We start from the raw sequence: 23183 nt of genomic DNA, 5'->3' as shown, positions 1-23183 counted from the left end.
TTCCAAATGAAAAGTTGGATATTTTGATGTATTTTTTTTTTTTTGTTGTTGAAATTTGTTAAATTTTTATATAATTTTTTAAAAAGTTACCGCGCGAATTCTCGCTGATCGACGAACGAAACTGCGCGAAGTAGCAGAGGTCGTAGGTGTGTCGACCGGAACGGCAATTAATATTTTACATGATAAGTTTGCGATGAAAAAATTGTCAGCCCGATGGGTGCCGCGATTGCTACAGTGAACAACAAGCGGATGCAGCTGTTAACCTCGAAGCAGTGTTTGGAGCAATTTAAGCGAGATCTGAAGGAATTTTTGCATCGAGTTGTCACCGTTGATGAAACCTGGATTCATCATTACACACCCGAAACTAAGCAACAATCAAAACAATAGATTTCTCTCGGAGAATCTACTTCAAAGAAGGCGACTATCATCGGCCTGGAAAGCCATCTCAACGAATTTTTTGAATGAAGAGAGGAAGAACGATCACTGAACAATACTACGTGCATTATTAGACCGCTTTCAAAAAACATTGAAGGAGACATGGCTGCATTTGGCGAAAAAGAAGGTGCTGTTTCACCACGATAACGCACCACCACATTCAAACTGGATGAATTGCGTTATGAGTTGCTGCCGCACCTTCCGTATTACCCCGATCTAACTCTCTGTGACTTTTTCTTGTTCCTAACATGAAGCAGGAAAAAAATTTGTTCAAATGGGGAAGTTATCCCCGAGACAGAGGCATATTTTGAAGAGTTCAACAAATTCTATTCTTTGGTGGGGTTAAAAAATGGCCGGAGCGTTGAGAGAAGTGTATCTTTCTAAAAGGGGACTATGTTGGAAAAAAAAAATGTACTAAAAATGGTGTCTTTATTTCTAACACAGGTATTTATTGAACGCCCCTCGTATGCATACGGAAAAAAAATAATATTTAATTTCTCACCTCTTCTTTTCTTTGATCCTCTCTCACAGGTCGTAAATAATTGCTCTCACTTCCAAGTCGTGCAGTGCCGCTAGTAAAATCACTCTATTTCACGCAAAGTTTTGATATTTTAAAATGACTAAATAGTTTTTCGAAAGTTACTAGCTGTAGTTTTTCTTATCAGTTCCTACCGTAACTAACAAACCAATACTGAAAACGTAGGCACTCGGCCTAGGTGTCTATCGTCCATACATGAGACTTAAAATACGAAGTGTGGTAGAAGTTAATGGAAATAGGGAGGGAGGGTGAATTTGAACTTTTTAAATTCAATTTAATTTAATTTAATTTCAAAATAAATTCAATTTAATTCATTTAAATTCGAAAAATAAGTGGCTGGTGTTATGAGTTTTTGTTTACAGAACATTCGGTTTGTATCTCTTTTTTCGATAAAAAAAAAAAACAAAAACAATTTTCAGCCAAATCTAAAATGTGTAAGTAAATTTTTGTTCAAATCTGTGTGGTTTGAGAAAGAAGGTGCCTTTGAATTGAAAAAGAGCCAGCGTAACCAATTCATTTCAATAGAGTACTGTCTTCTGACTACGTTAACATACTACTCTTTTTTATAGTAGTTCAAGAAATTAAAAAAAAAATGGATATTAGCTAAATTAAGTGACACGGTCGTCGTTAACTTTGCCTCATCCCTTGGTCGAGGGACGTTATTTTTAATAGCAGCCAATCAGCCTCTTGTCATTGTCACCAGTGGTTTTTACAAGTACTCGCGGTTCGTCTTATTAGACGAATTTTTATCTCTCTACCACTTAGCGTCACGATGTTTTTCCGGCCAAGTGCTGTACTGAGGGTGAAATTCCATTTTTCGGAGCTTCCATAAAAAAAACTGCTGAGCCGAAGAGTGCAAAATTGTACTGATATAGTTTTTTAGACCGTTTTTTTTTGCTCGCAAGGCTCGTGAGCATCTGAAATCTTTGCCATAGATTTTGATTAAATATACAATATGTATATATCGCCGAGGGGCGACCGCTATTAGAAAAATGTTTTCTTAATTTTGGTGTTTCACCGAAATTCGAATCTACGCTCTCTCTGTGAATTCCGAATGGTAATCACGCACCAATCCATGGATTTTGATTAGGTTTTTCATTATTCGATGTAAACATTTTTTGTTTAAATCTTTCTTAGAAATGCAACTTCAGGACTTTGGAAATCCTAAAGAATCTAGCATAGATGGGTTTGGCAGATAGACATTTAAGGTCACTGGGTGCTCCATTCTTCGACAGCCTGGGGAAGTGCGCCAACATAAATCCCATCAATCTTCTCCATTATATCCACAGCTCTGGTTGGCTGAAGATATCTTCCTGTGGGAGGTCTCATAATGGTATCAAAACGGAGCTTCAGTGCTACTTGAGGAGTGCCAGACTGGCACTTCAATCATTTCACTTACCTACCTAACATAGATGCCTACTTTACAACGCTGCTCACCTACATATCACAAATAAGAGCGCTGTACTGTTGGTAATATAGAATGCAGCACAAACCAAGAGTTATGTGTATATTAAGGCGAGTTGATTTGAAAATCGCTCATTGCTCTGTGAAAATCGTACTCTAGGGATCAAAATAAGAAACTTTGCCGAAGGAACCATACCTCTAAAACGAATTCTGATGTCCCCCAATTTAGGTCGAACGAAAAATCCCACCTTGACCCATTTAGAGTTCTTCAATCGATGTTACCACAAATGAATATCTAAATACAACAACTAACATTGCTGCTAGCACCTATACTTGCTTACGAAGTCATGACATTTCCTGGTTAGGATTTGTTAGAACTAATTTATACTTATAACGCTCCGAATTCTAGAACTTTGAGAGAATTTAATATGCTTTCCCATCATATTAACCTAGATTTTTCATCCACAAAGTACTACTTCAAAGTGTTACTAAATGAGTTTATAAGTATTCTCTAAAATTATTTTTTTAAAAACCTTAAGGAAGACTACATGGTCTATATTAAAACGAAATAAGTAAATAATTAGTTTAATTTATTTTTAATTGAATTGTTTAGCATTTAGTATAAACCCTGCTAATTTTTTATTTTTAGCTTTTCCAAATTTTTAATTTTTTTTGTGTAAATAAAGTATCGGGCAAATTATGGTTCTGAGTCCATTTTTTTGTTTCTTTTTAATATTTTTGAGTGTCGTGACGGCTTATTCTTTAATTCAAAAAGTATTGTCATTGCATTATTATGCAAGGTAGCCACGTCTACTTTTTGAAGTTGCACTAGGCGATTGTTTCTGTCGAAAAAGTGAAAAAGCTGGGATGGATTTATATTAACTGTGAAAAACAAACATTCAGCTATAATAGAAACATTAAAAAAGAAAATATATGAAAAACTTTTATATTTTGGTTTTTGTTTTACGGAACCATATGTAAAGTAGTTATAAAGTATAGAAAACAGTTGAAAAGCGTAAAACTATTATACGACAAGAAATATAAGTATATCGACTCTATTAAAATATTTTTTTTTTTGTCACGTTTTACTGTGTTATCGTTTTTTTAATAATATCGTAAATTACTTGCTCTTGCTTTTTCACTTCCTTGCACAAAAGTAAAATTATTTCGAAATATGCTAAAACCATAAACATTTTTTTTTTTGCGTTTTATTATTTCTAAATATATATTTGATATATTAAAATATTTTAAATTAGGATGTAATATTGTACTTAATTTGACAGCGAAATTGAATCGTCACGGCAATACCATATATGGGCTCATATGCCATAAATGGTTAAACATATTAAGTATTATACATTTTATATGCAACCACAGTAGAGGGCACAAGCTAGAAATTCATATAAAGTAACTTTTTTCCATATATTAAATAATAATATTCTGTCACTTGCTCGTAATTCACTTCCAAACATTTACTTTCCGATAACATAACTAGTTGTGGTACAATGTTGCCAGCCTCATGTTGTCAACATGTTGCGCGGCTTTTAACAGAGCGAAATGTTGTGAAATTTAACTCTTGCATTGTTTAACGTAACGAATATAGTACTATAATTTATTGTTTGTTTTTCTCCCTTCATCGTTTATATTGCAGTTATACTTGTATTACATAACATGTACTATCTGTATACGTGTGCACATACTGCATATTTTTCATTAATTGAATCCATTATTATCCGACAGGAATTCATCTCGGATTTCTCTCTTGAAGTATGCAATTTATTACATGTCCACATTTACCTCAAACACTAGTGAATTAAGCTATAAATGCTGCAAATCGAGATTTTGTTTTGTAGCAGTAAAAGGCTGATACATGAAAAGTGCATTGAATAAAAGTCACAGGCGCATATCTGGGAAATTGACAATTTTTAATAAAAAAATTCCGTTTTATTATTTGAAAATATTCTAGATAGAATATTTCACACTCATACTTATTTATAAGTATAAATAGGTGGATAGCCACAATACGTGTGAATTTATCGAGTTTCAATAAAAAATTGACAATTGTTCTAGTCATTATATTCATTGCAAATTTTTTTATGTTTGTCAAAGAGTAGTTAGCGATGCAAGTTTAGAAAGTCAAGTTAATTTGAATCACTCGTTTTTAAAGCAATTTTAGACTTCTAAATTTTATCACACAAAACTTTTATTTTTTATTAGCTTAGCATAGTTTAACTTTATTGGCTCGAGTCTTGTTACCTACACTTTTGAAATCTCCCAGTAGCCCAACACTTTGACCATAAAGTTTTACACTTCAAACGATAGCCCAGGGCACAATTACTAACCATGCTCTGCTAATTGTTTTCGTATATTTGTTTAAATTTCTGGTATGTTCAACGTTCAGTTTTTAGTAGTTTTATATTTCACACATTTACCTGTTTGTCAACTTAGTACTGGGTATACATATATGTGCTTGTATGTATAGGTATGTTGACTGAGTTGTGGTAGGATGAAATTTGTGGTGTTGTCTTGCTTTGGTTTATAATTGCTTTTATGGCTTTTGGTACTCTTCCGAAAGAGGAATAAGAAAACTGTTGAAAGCACTATTTGATGGAGTTCATATTTTTCTGGATAAATGAAACAAAATCCAAGATATTTAGTCATGCCTACATGAGATTAGAGATTGGCGGCTCTAAGCTTGAAGAAGTTAACTTCTTTTGTTATCTTGGCAGCATAATATCCTCCAATGGTGGTTTAAAATAAGCTTTTAAGAATCGTATAAAAAAGGCCAAACAGGCTTTTGGCTCCCTTACAAATATCTGGTGCTCATCTATAATCACACGAAACACCAAGATAAACATTTTCAATCCGAATATCAAGTCAGTTCTACTGTCCGGCTCAGCAACTTGGAACATTGCAGTTACAGACATGCAACGCCTACAAGTCTTTGTAAATCGCTTCCCGCAGACATTGTTTCACAACCCAACCAAACTCCAATATAAACTGAAGTCCTGAAAAGGAAATTGGGCACGTTCTTAAAAAAGAGAATGAACTGCCATCACACGCACTGCAATTGGTTGGAATCCACAAGGAACCCGACGAAGAGGTAGACCCTCGCTGACCTGGAGGAGGTGTTTAGAAACGGAGATAAACGGCCACACCTCTGAACGGCCAGAAGAAGAGTGTTTCTGATAGAGTTGAATGGATGAAGATTATTGTAACCCAACACGAAACCATAGGAAATGTGATCAATTTAGAGGTATCAGATTTTAAATTTAAATAAAACAACAAAAATTCATATTTAATAGGCAATTGTTATTCTTTTTGTGTAGAACCATTTGTTTTTCAAAATAATCCTTTTTAAATGTTGACCACAACTGTTCCATAATTCGGTCATCCATAAACACCAATTTTGAATGACTCGCTGGAGGACTTCGGTCGGTATCTAGTCAATAACTTTAGTACACACTCCCACAAATCAGAGTCCTGAGCTGTCATATCACACGATTGTATTGACCAATCCACTGGTTCGAGACGAGAGAAATTGCTCATAGAAACCAAATATTGTGGAGATCAGTGGCTTCAATTTTTGGCATCAAAATGTCGTTTGTCATAGCGCGATAGTGTTCGCCATTCGCAGTTACATTGGCGTCAGCCTCGTCTTTGAAGTAATATGGGCCGATGATTCCTCCAGATGAATACAAAAAAACATTATGTATTTAGTTTGACAGTAGTCACGCGTGAACTGTCAAAAAAGCCTTTTTGGAAAAAGTAACTCCTATCTGATCACCATTTACATATACATAATATAAAATTTGTACTATCTATGGGTATTTTTTTTTGGAATAAAACCAAGGCTTAATGCTACTCCTGGTACAGAAAGCCAATTACCCAGGCCTAGAGAATTGTCTTCCAATTTTGAATTTTAATACATAAATTTTGAATATTCCATGGAAAGTCATGCACATCTTCATAATTTCCTCAAAAAAACTTCCCTTCACCTTCCTTATCAAAAATTGAACGCATGGTCTAAAAATCTTCGTTTCAAAATATTGTCTGTCATTTTTACTTGCATTACTTTTTCTCTCCTTTCGAGTAGTGAAAGAATTGCAAAATATGACTTTCAGAATTTTTTGAAGTTTTAGGTTAGTATTCCTTAAGGTGTATTTTTAATTATTCTGTTGGTATGCAGCTAAAAATTGATGTGGCTCTGACTAAAATATTTGGTTTCAGATGAGTTAGCTTCAAAAGCGCGTGTGCTGCGTATTATGAAATTTATATATAAATTAGGGCAGTAGCCCATGGTAATACATAAATTACGTTTCCAAAAATACCAAAATCGTCTATATTGAGGCCGAGGTTTTCGATTTTTAGTCGCTCCGAAATCTCTATGCGTCAAGGGCATTTTAGTAATTTCAAATTTCCAACTAAATCACTTATTAAAAACAGTCAAAATTGGGATTTCGTTAAAAAGTAGTGAAAGGTTTGAATTTTCTTTTTTAGTATTAATTTAATATCACACTTTCAAGGCAAAAGTGGATCAAATGTTCAATGTTAAGTAAATTAAAATTTAATTAAGTGATGTAGAAATTAGGATAATTTAGTGTACTGCTCGAAGCAGCTCAGCATGATTTTGATTAAAATTCCTCTCGCTTTTAAGCTTTTAAAGTTGAGAAGGCCATTCAAACTCACCTACCACTCAAACACTCATCGAAATTTACATAATAAGCTCATAAAATGAGTAAATTCCTCTGATGATAAACTCAACGATAAAGTGAAAACATTCAGCATACATTTGGGCTTAAGTCGCGACAGACAAAGGTCTTTTATTCACGAAATTGCGCACCACAACATACCACTAGACCTGCCGCAATTGCGGCGATGTCAGCGACAACGGTGATACCGTCAACGACCCAATTAAAACTCATTTAAATCATGACTATCTAACTATATACTGACTTGCTATAGCGCCATAGCTTTTTCCGCTTCTTCGCTTCTTGGCAGGTAAATTTATTATCACCGGCGCTGACAGCAGTCAAAGGCATTTTTGCCAGACTTCATGTGCCATCACCAAAAACTTCAACCATCGTTCGGTGCGTTTTCTTTTTGTGGCTTATTCTGTCAAAGCATTACGCTGCCAAACTACGGTTGTCTTCGATGGGAGGAAGTTTTCTGCCTTTCTCTTCCATTTCGATTTCCTCAACATTCACGTAATCAGCGTCCGGGTGTCGCCAGGTGATGAATGCGCCTGTTAAAATGTGCAAATGTGTTGTGGAAACGGTGCCATTGGTGGCAGTTCGGATGTACAAACATACACATGTGCATACGTATGTACAGACATACATACATAAATACATACCAACTATGTAATCGGAAGAGTAGCTACTCAGTACGCCCCAATTTTCCAGTTACCTTCAATATTTTTCACTTCGGGCCAAAGCAATTGTTTTACCCTTCCTTCTTTTCACTTTATTACTCGCACATTTTTATATATTTTTTTATTTATTTTAGTATATTTTTTTAGTTTAAAATTTGTATGCAAGTTTCGCTCATTCCGCGAATCGATGCTGCCCGCGCACGCTCGAATGACTGCAATTAAAGAATATAGTATACGATTTAAGGGCTGGTAATAAGCGTAATGAAAATGAATGGGGAGGAGCTGCTGGGACAGTATGTTAATGTAAGTGCGCGTTGATAGTAGGTAGGTAGAAAAATGCAGTGGAAGTTTGTTTTACTTGAAAAGTTTGGCAAATGAAATGATTATGACATTGTTGAAAAATTGACAAAAAAGGAAACAGAAAATTCAAATGGCTACAAAAGTGGTAGCAGAGCGAATGGCGAATAATGGAAACTTCCAACAAAACTTGCTCACGGTTGAAAAGGGCGCTGAAATTGCAGTGAAATAATGAATATAGCCATAAAAATATTTCTCAGGTAAGAAACACAAAAAAATTTACCACAGGTAAAATTGGCAACGTTAGTAGTTGAAATGAAGAGGAAAAATTGGGGAAAAATGATCCCATGCGGAAAAAGACATTGAAATTAAGTAAAAAATAATGAAAAAAAATAAAATACAATTAAATTAAAGGAATAAAATAAAATTAAAGGTAACTAAAATAAAATAAAATGAATAAAATTAAATTAAATTGAATTGAATTAAATACTATCAACTAAACTAAAATAATATAAACACAAATAAAATTAAATACAATAAACTTTAAAATATGGAATATAAAAAAATACTATTCAAATAAAATAACACAAAATTACACAAATTAAAACAAATAAAATAATGAACGAAATTAAAATAAATAAAATAATAGGAAAAGAACAAAACAGACTAAAATGAAATAAAGTGCAATAAAACAAAATTCAAAACTTCGAAATAGTAAAAATTTAAATCAAATAAAAAGAGAGTTAATATAATAAAATTAAACAAATTTGAATTAAAAAAAAACAAGAAATTAAATGAAATTAAATCAAATACTAAACAATAAAATTTTAAAAATTAAAGAAAATATTAAAAAAAAAATGTTACTTTATTTTTTTATATTTTTTTTTTTATTTTTAAAATTTTTTTTTTTCGTATATAAAATATATAATAAGGGAGAATGGGGAGTTGTGAGACGGGTTTTGTTTTTGGACCCGTATTACTCAAAATCTTAATATTCTGCATATGTCAACGATGGAATCTTTAGTCAATGAATACTGGAAGCTATTGGTATGGCCTATTTAACAAAACTACAATTTTCCTTAAAATTAAAATTGTATAGAATAATATAAAATATAATACAAAATACCAAAATGTGGGGAGTTGTGAGACACCATGGTTTAAATCAATAAAATTTACTTATTTTAGTTGTTAGTTCTTTATTAAGATGAAAAATAAAAAAGAAAAGACAATTGTTATAAAAAAGTGTATAAAAAATGCAATGCCATCAATCTGATGATTCGCAGTGAGAACATGTATAATAACCAGTTCGTAAATTGCCACACTTTAGGTGCACAGCTCGATCGCATACATTGGAATAAATGGAGTTGTTTCTGCTTAACTTTTTCAGCATTGCACCTTTGCAGATGATGCAAAAATGATATATATACAAACAATGCATGAATATTGCGAGGTATATTAATTATGAAAGATGCGTTAAAACGTCGAAAAACACGGTGTCTCACAACTCCCCACATTTGTTGTCTTACAACTCCCCAAATCGTTTTTTTTTATAAATGGCCGCGTAGTCATAAACACATCGAACGTTCACGCCCAAGTGAATGTGTAAATTCAAAGCTAATAAGACAATTAATAATTTGTATATATTGACATTTGCAATTTGCTATAACAACTGATCGAATGTATCGCAAAACAAATGATGAAAAAAACTTACCGAGACATTCCAAAACACAGTAACTGGAGAGACGCGTCGAATGCGTGTAAATATGACCAATGCTAGCTGAAAAGTGAGATCGCATCGAGAACACTTGTTGACACTTAAAATCGAATGTAAACAAATGAATAATGCCGAAAGGTAACAATGTCTCACAACTCCCTGTGTCTCACAACTCCCCATTTTCCCCTACACTTTAAATAAAATAAAATATAAAATAATATTGATTAAAAAAAAATTAGTAAAAAAATTAAATGAAATAAATTACACAAAAATAAAAATCATATTTTAAATATTAAAAAAATGCAATAAAAATAGTAAAATAAACTAAAAAGAAATAAAATAAACTTTAAAAAATACTAAAAACGTAAACTGAACTAAAATAAAGAAAAATTAAATAAATTTGAATAAAACAATAAAATAAGAGATGATATTACATTAAATAAAAAATTAATTGAAATGAGACAAAATACGTAAAAAAAATATAACACTTAAACTTTTTTCAAATACTAAAGAATAAAACAAAACACAATAAACTTTAAAATATACAAAAAAAAAAATAACTAAAATGAGATAAAGCAAACTTAGTAAATTTAAATAAATTGAAAAAAAAGACATGATATTAAATAAAATAAAATAACCAAAAATAAAATGAAATGAAGTAAATGCGCAAAACAAAAATTTTAAATTTTTATTTACTAAATAATACAAGAAATAAAATTAAATGCTATAAGATAATAAAAAATGAAGCCAAATGCAACAAAGCAAATATTAAAAAAAAAAATTAGAAATATAATAAAAATTAAATAAAATAAAGTAAACTAAAAAATTAAATTAAATAATTAAGGAAACAAAGGAAAAGAAAAAATAAAAACAAAAACGGATCAAGTAAAGGAAAATTTAAAAAAAGAAATAAAATGAGATAAGTAAAAAACTATTTTTATTTAAATTAAAATTAAAAAAAAATTACTAAAACAAAAACAAAAGTACATTTAAACAAAATTAAAAAATAGGAAAATAACTAAATCCAAATAAAAAATGAAAAAACATAAACTCAATAAAACAAGAAATAAAATGAAATGCAATAAAATAATAAAATCAAATGCAACAAAGCAAATATTAAAAAAAAATTAAAAATATAATAAAAAATTAAATAAACTAAACTAAATTAATAAATCAAAAAAAATAATAAGGGAAATGAAGAAAAAGAATGAAATAAGAACAAAAACGAATCGAGTAAAGGAAAATTAACAATAAAAGGAAAAAATTAAGGTAAACACAGAGGCAAGCTGAGAGAGGCTGCAGATGGACTAAACTGATGATACCTGTCATGTCCGATCGACTATCGCAAGCCCTCCTGTCATTAAGCAGAAGGGAGTACCGACAGCTGGTTGGACTGATGACGGGCCACTTTCTGTGGGCGAAGCACATGGAAAGGGTGGGCATCTCAGACAGCGTACTCTGCTCAGCTGAGACGGCGGACCAAGTGACAATAGACTTAATTAATGTCTGAGTGCGGGACTTGCTAGTTGTCCCGACACAAAAAAAACAAAAAACAAAAGGGTAACACATATACCAAAGAATAACCAAAAAAGGAATATAAGGGTGATAAGTTGACCAAAATTACAAAATTTAAGCGGTAGAAAATTGTATAAAAAACCCGTAGTTTGGCAAAATACACTAACAAAAAAGAATGTAATCGTTAAAGCTCTTGTCAAATTTAATTGAAACCTATTGTTGTTGTATTAGAATCTGAAGCATTTAAAAAACAAAATTTCAGTATTGTTTCTAAAATTTGTACGTTGAGGACTTCAACTCACAAAAACAACAATTGCAAACAATTCTATAATGCTTTCCAATGCCATGCTGCGATATACATAAATATGATTGTTAAAAAAAAGTATGAAGATGGGTGGATAGGTTAGATGGCAAGAGTACTTCGGGTGCACTATAGCACTGGAGTGTCGTTTTGATATCATAATTTTGACCACTACCTACAAAAAATTTCGTAATTCAAACGAAGAAAAACCAGCTACAGCCATTTAGTGCTGTTGATTTGGTGGAGAAGAGAAACGGGATCTAGGCTGGAGACCTGTACAGGCCATCACCGAAAGGCACACAGACTCGGAAATTTGCAAAGAAAATATTCAACAGTCTCTTTCTCTGCCGGATTCCGTACAAAAAATTCAGTAAAGCATAGCTATATTTAGAAAAAAAAAATAATGCTGGACAATTTCATATATTTTATTTAACCTAATTATTGTGTATGCTGTGCACAGTCATTTCGCAAGAAAAATAATGAAATTAATCAAAATTTGGGTAAACAACGTCCAGTATTGAGTCCCAGGAGTCACAAATGGGCTGAGTACATGTCTGTGCTTGCAAAGTTTTGACAGTTTATGTTTTTTTTATTGTACTAATCAATTTTTTTATCGCGATATCAGCGATCCATACACTGCCAACGCAGGCGTATGGGAAGGTTGACCCCTGTTACCTCTTCTCTTCGCCATCGTCCTTGATGACGTCATGAGCCAACTAACCCTGCACAAAAAAGGCATCGTGTGGAGTTTCACCAGACATCTTGAGCACCTGGACTTCGCCGACGACATCTGCTTCCTCTCTCGCAAACTCTTCGACATGCAAGCGAAGACGGACAAACTAGTCGCGCTGTGACGCACTGACGGACTGGAGGTCAACATCGCCAAGACCAAGGCCATGAGAGTTAACCACAATAATGCAAGGCAAGACGGATGCCCGGTGGACTTCGTTGAAAGCTTCTGCTATCTCGGCTGCATCATCGCGGCAGATGGTGGAACAGATGAAGATGTCAACTGCAGGCTAAACAAAGCAAGGGCGGCATTCGGGCGAATGCATACGCAAATCTCCAGGCGCACTAAACTACGAATATTCGGCTCAAGTGTAAATGCAATATTGTTGTACGGAAGCGAAACATGCCTGGTCTTTAACACTATCACACAGAGGCTACAATCCTTCATCAACAAATGCCTCCATATCATCTGCAGAATATTCTGGCCAAACACCATCAGTAACGTCGCACTGTGGAAATTAACGAACGAGAAACCCATTCATAGGCAAATCAAACGCAGAAAGTGAGAAAACCACCAGATAGCATTACGAGGATGTCACTTGACTGGAACCCGCAGGGGAGCACAGGTCGCGGTCGACCAAAAAACACTTGGAGAAGGTCGATGCTGCGCGAACTAGCAGATGCCGACATCTCATGGGACGGTGCAAAAACAACAGCCCAAAACCGAGTACGGTGGAAGAGTCTTGTCGAGGCCCTATGCTCTCGAAAGGAGTGAACAAGGAAAAAAAATAATTTTTTTTATAAGCTATTTTTTTTTATAAAGTCTTCAGAATTTACGCTGATGTTTTGTAAGATTTTTTTTAATAAGTTGTTTTTTTTTTTTGACGATTGCTTCACATTTTTTTATTTGGAGCAAATGCACAGACCGCCAACAAAAACATTTTCAAAAATCTACACAATGTTTCTGCACTCATCGTTTCACTTTATTATACCAAAAGCCAGTGCGCTTTAAAACTGCGTACTACATTTTTATTAAAATGTTTGATTTTTATTATGTAATTCAGGTAAGTTAAGTTATATTTTTATAAAAAAAAACATAAAACCAAATTAAATAAAAGCACTTAGTCAAAGCAAAATCGCGCTGCTATTATTGCTACATGCTATTGCTGCTACAAACACACTTACTGACGTTAAATGAATTGACGACGGTATTTTTAGAAATCGTTCAGTCAGACAGCTTTGGACGAACTGTTGAAATTCAGAACATAATTTTTCAAAATTATTTTCCAATTTATTTTGTCATTTTTTTTCTTTTACACGGACTATCATATATAATATATTTTTTACAAAAATCGAAATCATTAATTTGCTGCGCTATGCCTGCACTAAGGTTTTCGGTGTGTATACACCTACATGGCGTATGAGCAACATCAATGCAAGAAGCGTATAATTTATTTTTAGTGTCGACATGTACGCATATGTACATATGTATGTGTATTATTCCATTAATCAACACTCCACTTTGACATCTTAATTTGTTCTACTTATTTTGTTTTTGTTCTCATTATAAAATTTGGTAAATTTTTTTTTTTTTGTTTTTATGGTTTTAAAAGTTTAGAGAATTTATATTTATTTCCACTCCAAATTCATATTTTGTAACGCATAAAGAAAATTAAAAATTGCTTGGATTTTTGTAAATCTGTTTCCAACAATTCGAAATACTATTACATTTATGCCGGTATTCAGTGAGAGGAGAGGAAAGTAAGATGAGAAAAAAAAACTAAATATTATAAAATTTCAAAATATGACTATTATAACAATTAAAAAGAATCATTGTGAAAAAAATTGAAAAACGTATGCATTGCATAAGCGATTATTACCGCAGATCAATATTTAACCAGTCTTGAGTATTTTTTCTTCTCTTCTTGGAACACTTTTGGAATATTCATTATTTTTATTCATTGTCTAACAACAACCAATGACTAAATAAACAAAAGCATTTCTGTTCTTCTTTTTGTTTTTCGCTTGTATTTCAATTATTTGTAATTGCTTTTCTTTTCTCTTCTTATTTCAGTTGGAATTTCGGTCCATTTGTCTGCGATTTATGGAACAGCCTGGATGTATACTTTTCCACTGCAAGCATTTTGCATTTGTGCTGTATATCCGTTGATAGGTAAGTGCAAATAATTACTATAGAGTTTTACCAATGCATGTAAAAATATAAAATAAAGTCCGCAGAACAAACGCGTTCACAACTTCACACCCACACACACTTATATATATGTACATATGTAGCTTGTTGCAAGTACTTGGCAAAAGGCCAAAAATCAACTCGAAATAATTATCGACAGACCTTTATTTGTTCAACTCATTAAAATTCTTCTACAATATTAACATTCACCACACACATTTCCTGTTTAGTTGCATCTGTTATGTGCATCTCAAATACTGTACCGCTTGCAACACTTTCCCTGCGAAGTTATCAGCTGCACTTGCAGTTGCGGCCATTATCTGCTGCCACTGACACAACCTTGATTGCTATAGCACATTTGCAATACAATAGAATTTCTGCATTAATTACTGTGACTGTTCTGCAAGTGGTCATGTGCAACTTCCTAGACAAGTACGCATTGACAGAGTGAATATGAACATGGACAAAGAAATTGCTGCAGATTCTCTTCTGTATATATGTACATTAGACTATACAAGGTTTTTCACGTTCAAGTTTCTGTTTACTTTCTGTTGGGTTTTGATAACCGTTTCGGTTGCAAAATCTTTAGTAAAAAATCTTAAATGCACTAAAATTAGCGCAATTTCGCTCGATAACCGCTTAAAAATAATTAACATCTGATGGTGAGTCTGAGAAAATGTGCAATTTCACCTAATTGGGAACATTTAGGGTCATTATGATTGTCGAACAGAAGAAAAACTTTAATAAAAAATGTGAGTTGATTTGTTCCTACAGATTACAAACGCATCAGTGGACGTTTGTGCTGGCCCTTGAATTTTCATTCGAGCATTTTTCTTTACAAATCAGCAAGAAAAGCGTTTACTTCTACGAAATTGCACTACAGAAATATAATTGTAAGCTACTTTTTTACACTTTGTTACAAATATAAATATAATTGAAGCGTACGTCTTGATGTTGTTTCATAAATGGCGGGTACTACAGTTTTAGGCCTACTCTGGCAGATATTTTTTATGAGGAGCTTTTTCATGGCGAAAATACACTCGGAGGTTTCCTGCCGAGAGGCGACCGCTACTTCTTTTTAGGGTTTTCCTTGTTACTGCTATGAATATTGCCGGTACGTGACTTCAGCAAGATGATACACAATCAGCCACACAATCAACGAAATATTCAGTTTATTATAAACAAAATTGCCAGAACGAAAAAAATGTACGATATTCTGCCACAATTTATCCATGAAGATCGTCCAATCTAACGCCCCTGGACAATTTTTAATACGACCTCCACAAAAATAATGTTGTAGTTTACTTTATTTTGTTATTATTTATTATAGTTCCAGGGAGAAACAAAGGTTTGCTTTTTTATTATTTTTTGGTTGTTTGTTTCAGAAGTACCGTAAAACGCGTGACCTTTTTATTATATAAATGCAGCAGCAAACTTTACAATTAATTTTTTATTGACAGAAACAAATTAATTCCTAATTATTAGGACGAGTGGCAAAGAAAAGGACGAACTCACAAAAGAGGTAGAGTAAATAAAAGATGAAAACTCCTCGGTAGCGTTGTCGCCCGCGCAACATACTTTTGTAAAGGCAAATCTGTAGAATCTGTCTTATTAAAGAGATAGAAGAGTGCCTATCTCAAACAGAGCTCACAGTGGGCGCCTTGCCCAATATTTATGGAGCTTCTAATGAAAGTTGAGGCCGACCTCACTATACTTATCTATAAAATGCTTGCTGACACTGGTTTCACCTCCGGCTGTAGGTGAGTAAAGGCACTCCGTAAGGCGGTGCTCTACCGACGTTGCTCTGGGTATTCATTGTTAACAACTGGCTAGACTAGCTGCGGAGAAGGAGCTGCAGGGTGATTACCTACGCTGATGACGTAGCACTTGTTGTAAAGCGAAAGCTTCCGGATACTCTGTACGAATTGATGTATGGTTATCTAAAGTACTTGGCAAATGGGACGTGAACTGCGACTTATCGGTGAACCCTCCAATATGGTTGACACATTGGTGCTTTCTGATAATGTGTAACTCCTGAGTACAGTAGAAGGTTAAGGAGAATACAAACAGAGCCCTAGATAGCTTATATTGCTGCAAAAGACCTAAGGTCATCTTTTGGTTCTATAATCTATACTAATATTATAAAGAGGAAAACTTTGTTTGTTTGTTTGTTTGTTTGTAACGAATAGGCTCAAAAACTACTGGACCGATTTTAAAAATTCTTTCACCATTAGAAAACCACATTATCCAAGAGTAACATGGATTACATTTTATTTCGGAAAAAAATAGGGTTCCGTAAGATATTTGGATTTTTCGGACACAAACTGAAAAAAATCGTATATATAAAATAAAGTAAACTTTTTGTGTGTGTTCGCTAACCGGCCGTGTCTGCAACGAATTAAACCAAACTTACACTCATTGTTAAGGAGGTATTGAAGATGGTTTCCGTATAGTTTGGATACCTATTGGTGGATAGGGCTCGAGATATAGGTCAAAACGTGGACCCGGGTAACCTTCGGATATGTATATACAATATGGGTATCAAATTGAAGCTGTTGGCGAATGCTTTAGTACAGAGTATTTTTCATGCCGCTCCGTGACTGGGGTCTCGAGATATAGGTCAAAACGTGGACCCGGGTAACCTTTGGTTGTGTGTGTACAATATGGGTATCAAATGAAAGCTGTTGATAAGTGCTTTAATACGGGGTAATTTTCATACCTATTGATGACTAGGGTCTGGAAATATATGCCAAAACGTGGACCCGCCGTATCTTTGCACCGAATTAAAGCAAACTTACACACATTGTTAAGGCGGTATTGAAGATGGTTTCCGTATAGTTTGGATACCTATTGGTAGATAGGGTCTCGAGATATAGGTCAAAACGTGGACCCGGGTAACCTTCGGATGTGTATGTACAATATGGGTATCAAATGGAAGCTGTTGGTGAATGCTTTAGTTCAGAGTATTTCCATCCGCTCCGTGACTAGGGTCTCGAGATAGAGACCAAAACGTGGACCCTAGAATGTGTTTGTACAATATGGATATCAAATTGAAGCTGTTGGCGAATGCTTTAGTACAGAGTATTTCTCATGCCGCTCCGTGACTGGGGTCTCGAGACATAGGTCAAAACGTGGACCCGGGTAACCTTTGGTTGTGTGTGTACAATATGGGTATCAAATGAAAGCTGTTGATAAGTGCTTTAATAGGGGTAATTTTCATACCTATTGATGACTAGGGTCTCGAAATATATGCCAAAACGTGGACCCGCCGTGTCTTTGCACCGAATTAAACCAAACTTACGCACATTGTTAAGTAAGTATTGAAAATGGGTTTCGTAAAGTTTGGTTGTAATTCGGAGCACTAACAACGGGTACAGCGTTCTTTTGAACCAGCCATAATGTCGTTTACTTTTTTAACGCTTGGGGCGGAACTGAACTGTCAAATTGACAGTGTGAGTTACAATGGGTCTATATTTCTTTCTGATTTGGATGCCATAAGGAAAAAACGTAAGTGCAACATGTAAAAATTGTTTGTGAATTTTTTTGGAGTGGATTTTGGAACAGTGAATAATTTCTTACGAAATTTGAGAATTTAATGTGAAATCCGAATGAAATTATGTGTTCGTGGAAAAAAAAATTTTTTTCGTTTTTTTTTTTGAAAAATATAAATGGATAATGGTTAAAAAAGCCCCAATGCTTAATAAAACATATAAATTGAAACGAAAAATTCATGGATGATTAGGAAAAAAGACGATTGTTTATTCATATGCGTTGATTTGAAATTTAAAAACAATCTTCTTTTTTCCTGATTTTCAATTTATATTTTATATTTACTCAAAAACAAATAGAAAAACAAAAAATATTGTTTATGCCAAAACGCTTGAATAAAGAATAAAGAAATAAATAATATGAAAATCATATATTTTCTGTTCTAAACCATATCTATTCTATTTTAGTGTGCCCAGCGAAGGGGGCCGGGTTTGCTAGTACTATTATAAAGTCAATTCTTTGGCATGGAGTCGGGACGACGTTGGCCCTCATTGAAATCAGTGGAGCACTTCGGATCGTGCCAACAATAATGAATTTCACAATACTAAATGTGATACCAGTGGTTATTCCGCAGGCAAAAAATAGGAATGCGCGCCCACAATCAAAGGCTCGGGCTGTAGCTTGACTTATTCTTCGGGCAGTCTGTAATATTAAAACACTTTCAGTTCAAAACCGTGGTGTCTGACCAATGAGCATAATTGATGAGTCCAACTGATAAGCTGATATTCTGGGATGGAGTTCCTGATCAAACGAATCACTGTACTGGATGTCAAGCGCTGGTAGACGCAATTAAAGGCGCAGTTGATTGGCTACTCACTTGTGTAACGACTGCCAAAGAAGTACGGAATTACTCCGACAACTCTGGAACAATTCGGAGAATGACTGACCTCTCTTTTGACCTCCGAATACTGTGAAACTAGGCAACTTTGAGCACCTAATTACAGCAATATTGCAGGAAACTTTTGGTCTGGTGAGCTATCAAGATGGGGGAAAGAGACTTCTTAATAAAATGTGAACAGTGGGTCACTACCTGTGGTTAGCTCCTGAAACTGTGAGCGTCGCATCAGCTCAGTAAGCGCTGGGCAATCAATTATGCGAGTTCTCTCCGTCTATTATCCATTATACATGCACGCGGTGAGTAGCTTTGTCACAACTATCTGAAAAATGAGGTGGAGTCATCTCAGAAAATGAGTGAGAGTTAAATGATGATTAGCATATATCCAAAAATGGACTATAAACAAGGATTTGACAGAATAGATAGAAGGCATATTAAATTTTTGCTGCAGTGAATAGGCATCCCGCTAAAGTTAATTGAGCTTTCGATAATGACGCTTACAAATACCACGGTGAAGGTCATTGGCAAGGATAATATTCTGAATCATTTCTCATAATATCGGGAGTTAAACAGGTAGACACTTTATCAACATCGATATTCAACCTGGTCCTCTACGCAGCAATTACCGAACTAAGTCCACATGGGAGTATATACAACAAGTCGTTCCACCTTTACGCATATGCAGATGATCAGCCAATATGGATACGTCTTTGACAATTAGGGACAGAGTTTTAGCAGCAAATAGGTCTTATTACTCTAATTTGGAACTGCTTAAATCAAAAATATTATCTCGCGACCAAAAATTGAGGATATACAAAACCTTGATCTGCTCTGTGCTTACCAATGGTTGCGAACTCTGGACGCTAAAAAAACTGATGACATTAATTTATGGACCAATAAGAATGCAGGACAAAACTTATCGAATAATATATAATCATGAGCTGCAACTTTTTCAAAAAAGCGAAACTGGGATACGATTTATAAAATCTCAGAGGATAAGATGGCTTGGATACGTGTTTAGAACGAGGAACGAACAACTCAAAAGGCAGTTGTATTTCAGTCTGTTGGAGATCGAAGAAGAGGACAACCTATAGAGGGGAGGAAGATGACCTTGAAAATCTTAACGTGCGGCTGTGGAAGGAAGTATCCTTTTTTTTTTTTTAGCATTTTCCATGTCCGGACAAAAACTGTGTGAGGTAATAGTTAACCTCACCGTGCTTTCTTTCTACCCACTTTTTTAGATGGGGTATTAGTCTCGCTATCCATCTACCATACCTTTCAGAGTTCCATCTTGCCTGCCAAAGTGTGAATGTTTGAACTCTATTATCGGAGAAGTATGGTACTGGGATTCTTGTGTTTTTTGCCTCCACTCTCCGTTTACGCTCTTGTGCTAGAATATCTATAGGGATGGTTCCGCTGATAACTAACACTGCTGCTTCAGATATGTTTCTGTATGACGAAGCCACTCTGAGAGCACAGGTGCGTTGCACAGATTGCAGAATTTTCCGCCGGCATTGCACCTTAAGCGAATCTGTCCATATTTCGCATCCGTATAAGAGAATCGAGTTCGTCGTGTCCATTAAAAGTTTTCGCTTGTTCTGCGTTGGACCTCCAAGGTTTGCCATGAGCTTACTTAACATGCCGCTTACCTTGACAGCTCTTGTGGCAGCATGGTTTATATGCGCCCAGAAGGTTAGCCTTGTGTCTAATTGCACTCCTAGGTACTTGACCACTCTTTTTGTGGATAAAGTGGCATTAAATACTTGTATGTCTACTTCTAATGGGATACGTCTGTTCGTTAGAAGGATTAGCTCTATTTTCTCTGTGGCCAGCTTTAATCCATGGTCTTCTAGCCATGTCTGGACTCGGATCATCACCTGATTTAACTTTCTTTTGGCTTCGTCGGTGTTTCGGGCCATTATTACAGCTGCAATGTCATCTGCGTATTCCACTAAATGCACATCCTCAGGCATCTCTATTCGAAGGATTTCAACGTAGCTTATATTCCAGAGTTCAGGTCCAAGTATTGATCCTTGAGCCGCACCTGCTGTTATTTGTTTAGACTTACACCCTTCTCGCGTTTCGTATAAGAGCACGCGACTGCTGAGATAGCTACGAATAATCTTCAATAGATTATTCGGGATCTTGAATGTTACCTTTAAGGCTACAATTACGTCGTTCCAGCTTAAACTGTTGAAAGCATTTCTAATATCCAGTGTGGCTAGTAATACTAAGCGTTTGGAGTATTGATTACCTGCCTGGGCATGTTCTACGCTAGCTATTACATCTTGGATGGCTCCTAAGGTGGATCTGCCACTTCTTAAACCATGCTGCCTGTCGGAGAGACCGCCACTGTTCTCTACGGCTTCGCTAAGCCTATGCTTTATCAGTTTCTCAAAGAGTTTTCCTGCGCTATCCAGCATACATAACGGTCTATAAGCGTACGCTAATGTTGGGTCTCCCTTCCCCTTACTGATTAGTACCAGTTTTTGTTTTTTCCATATTTCTGGAAGGAAGGAGGAAGGAAGGAAGTAGCCTTAGATAGAGACAGGTGGCAAAAGGTTGTGAATGAATGGCTGTGATGCTAAGAAGATGAAGTTATCCAAAGAATAAGCTCTGTACAATCTCTGTCTACAAACAATGTGGGAAACTTCATTAAAAATAAGTGTTTGGCTTCAATTAAGAAAACTCGAACTTGAAATATTATGTCCTAATCATATTTTTGTAACAAATATATTTTACTTGCAGTACCCAAACAAACGTTTCAAGCCCAAACTTGAACTCATTTTGCCTGTGCTAAGCACATACACACTAGTGCACATATATTCCAGTATTCGTGCATCCAGGTACCTAATTTGTGCTAATACGCACAAGACACTGTTTGCATCATCAATCATTAGCATTGCAACACGCAATACACATGCACTTCCTTCAGGCTTGTCCATTACTCAAACCAATCTAGTGCAGCGACTCTACCATCCTGAATCACTTTAATGGCACTTGTTCGTCTTTACCTTTCATAATCTGTCATGTAGGACACGTACATATATGCATTTGGATGTTAAAGGCATATAAAGTAGGTTCCGTGCTATGGCCCAGCTATGAAGGGTTGATTTGCTATAAACTTTCCATACCATCACATCACTTAAATTCGGTTAGTGTACGGCTATGATCTCCTATATAGCTTGTCGAAGTTTAGTCACAAGATTTACATTAGCATTTACTTGATCTTTCCTCTTGAGTAAACCGCTTGGCGTGTTAAATCTGTTTTTTCACAAGTTAGCTCTGAAGCTCACAGATCTAACTTACCAAGCACAAATCATGAATATTTTAAAGGCGTTAGTATCTTCCCTTACTTTTTATTAGGTCCTGCAATCAACTAAGCTAGGCCCGGGAAACGAGCAGTTTCGGCAAAATGGAACCAAAGAAATGCGGTGTTAGATGAGTAGGTTTAAGTGACATATGAAGAGGTAGCCAGTGTCATGTAGGTCATTCCCACATGACGGGCATTAATTCTAATGTGAGCCTCAAAAGGCAGTTGAAACTCCTCGTTTGCAATGGATACTGGTTGGACTGTGATAAGGGCATTCAAAGGACGAGAGTTCGTGTAAGTGGTAAATTTCGTGGATCTGCTTCCAACAGCAGGCCGCTGAGGCAGTTCTTAAAAGTGATGCTAAGGTAAAAATAGAAGATATCCAGTCACATTTGTGAGTGGTATATTTTAGACAAGCCTGTGGTTTCTACCACTGAGTCTATGTAACCATTTTAGGTGTTGCATAGCTCATTATCGGGCAACTAAAAGTCATTTGCCCCATGTGCTGCCGGCTAGTGACTTGAGAACCTTCCTGCGGTTTTGGACTTTAGTGGTAATCGCGATTATATGCACTGAGCAGTGCCCAGTTGTAATTGGTGTAATACCAACTTTTCCTTTCAGTCGGAATTTGGCTTCTTGTGTTCATGTTTGGTAAAAGAGTCGCCGTAGATTTAGTTGGGGAAAAATATAAGGATCCATGCCGAGAAGAAGCAACAAATTTCTGAGAGATAACTATTTACTTGTCAGCCTATCACTTCTTCTTCGCATGCTGGCCTACTGAGCAATGCGTCGTATGCGCACCTCGAATGCAATAGATTGCAATAGAATAACAGTAAGCCAAAATTCGTTGCACATCATCCGCAAATTCGCTAATAGAAAACCAGTTTACAAGTCACATAGACCATATACTCGTATATATGTATATATAATTGGCGCTATACTCTTTTTTGGGAATTTAGCAGAGCTCTCCTCCTATTTGTGGTGTGCA

At 35.1% G+C, this 23183-nt stretch overlaps 1 protein-coding gene across 1 annotated transcript in view; it reads left to right on the top strand.

The window, feature by feature from the left end:
• Positions 1–23183, top strand: part of LOC128854813 (octopamine receptor beta-2R) — a 78473-nt gene that overhangs the window by 28611 nt on the left and 26679 nt on the right. Inside the window, 1 exon segment of the mRNA XM_054089222.1 lies at positions 14382–14480. Within this exon segment, the coding sequence (XP_053945197.1) occupies positions 14382–14480 (99 nt within the window).

This window comes from Anastrepha ludens, chromosome 2 (genome assembly GCF_028408465.1).
Source record: "Anastrepha ludens isolate Willacy chromosome 2, idAnaLude1.1, whole genome shotgun sequence".
Lineage (NCBI taxonomy): Eukaryota > Metazoa > Arthropoda > Insecta > Diptera > Tephritidae > Anastrepha > Anastrepha ludens.
This window is presented reverse-complemented; position numbering and strand designations above follow the sequence as displayed.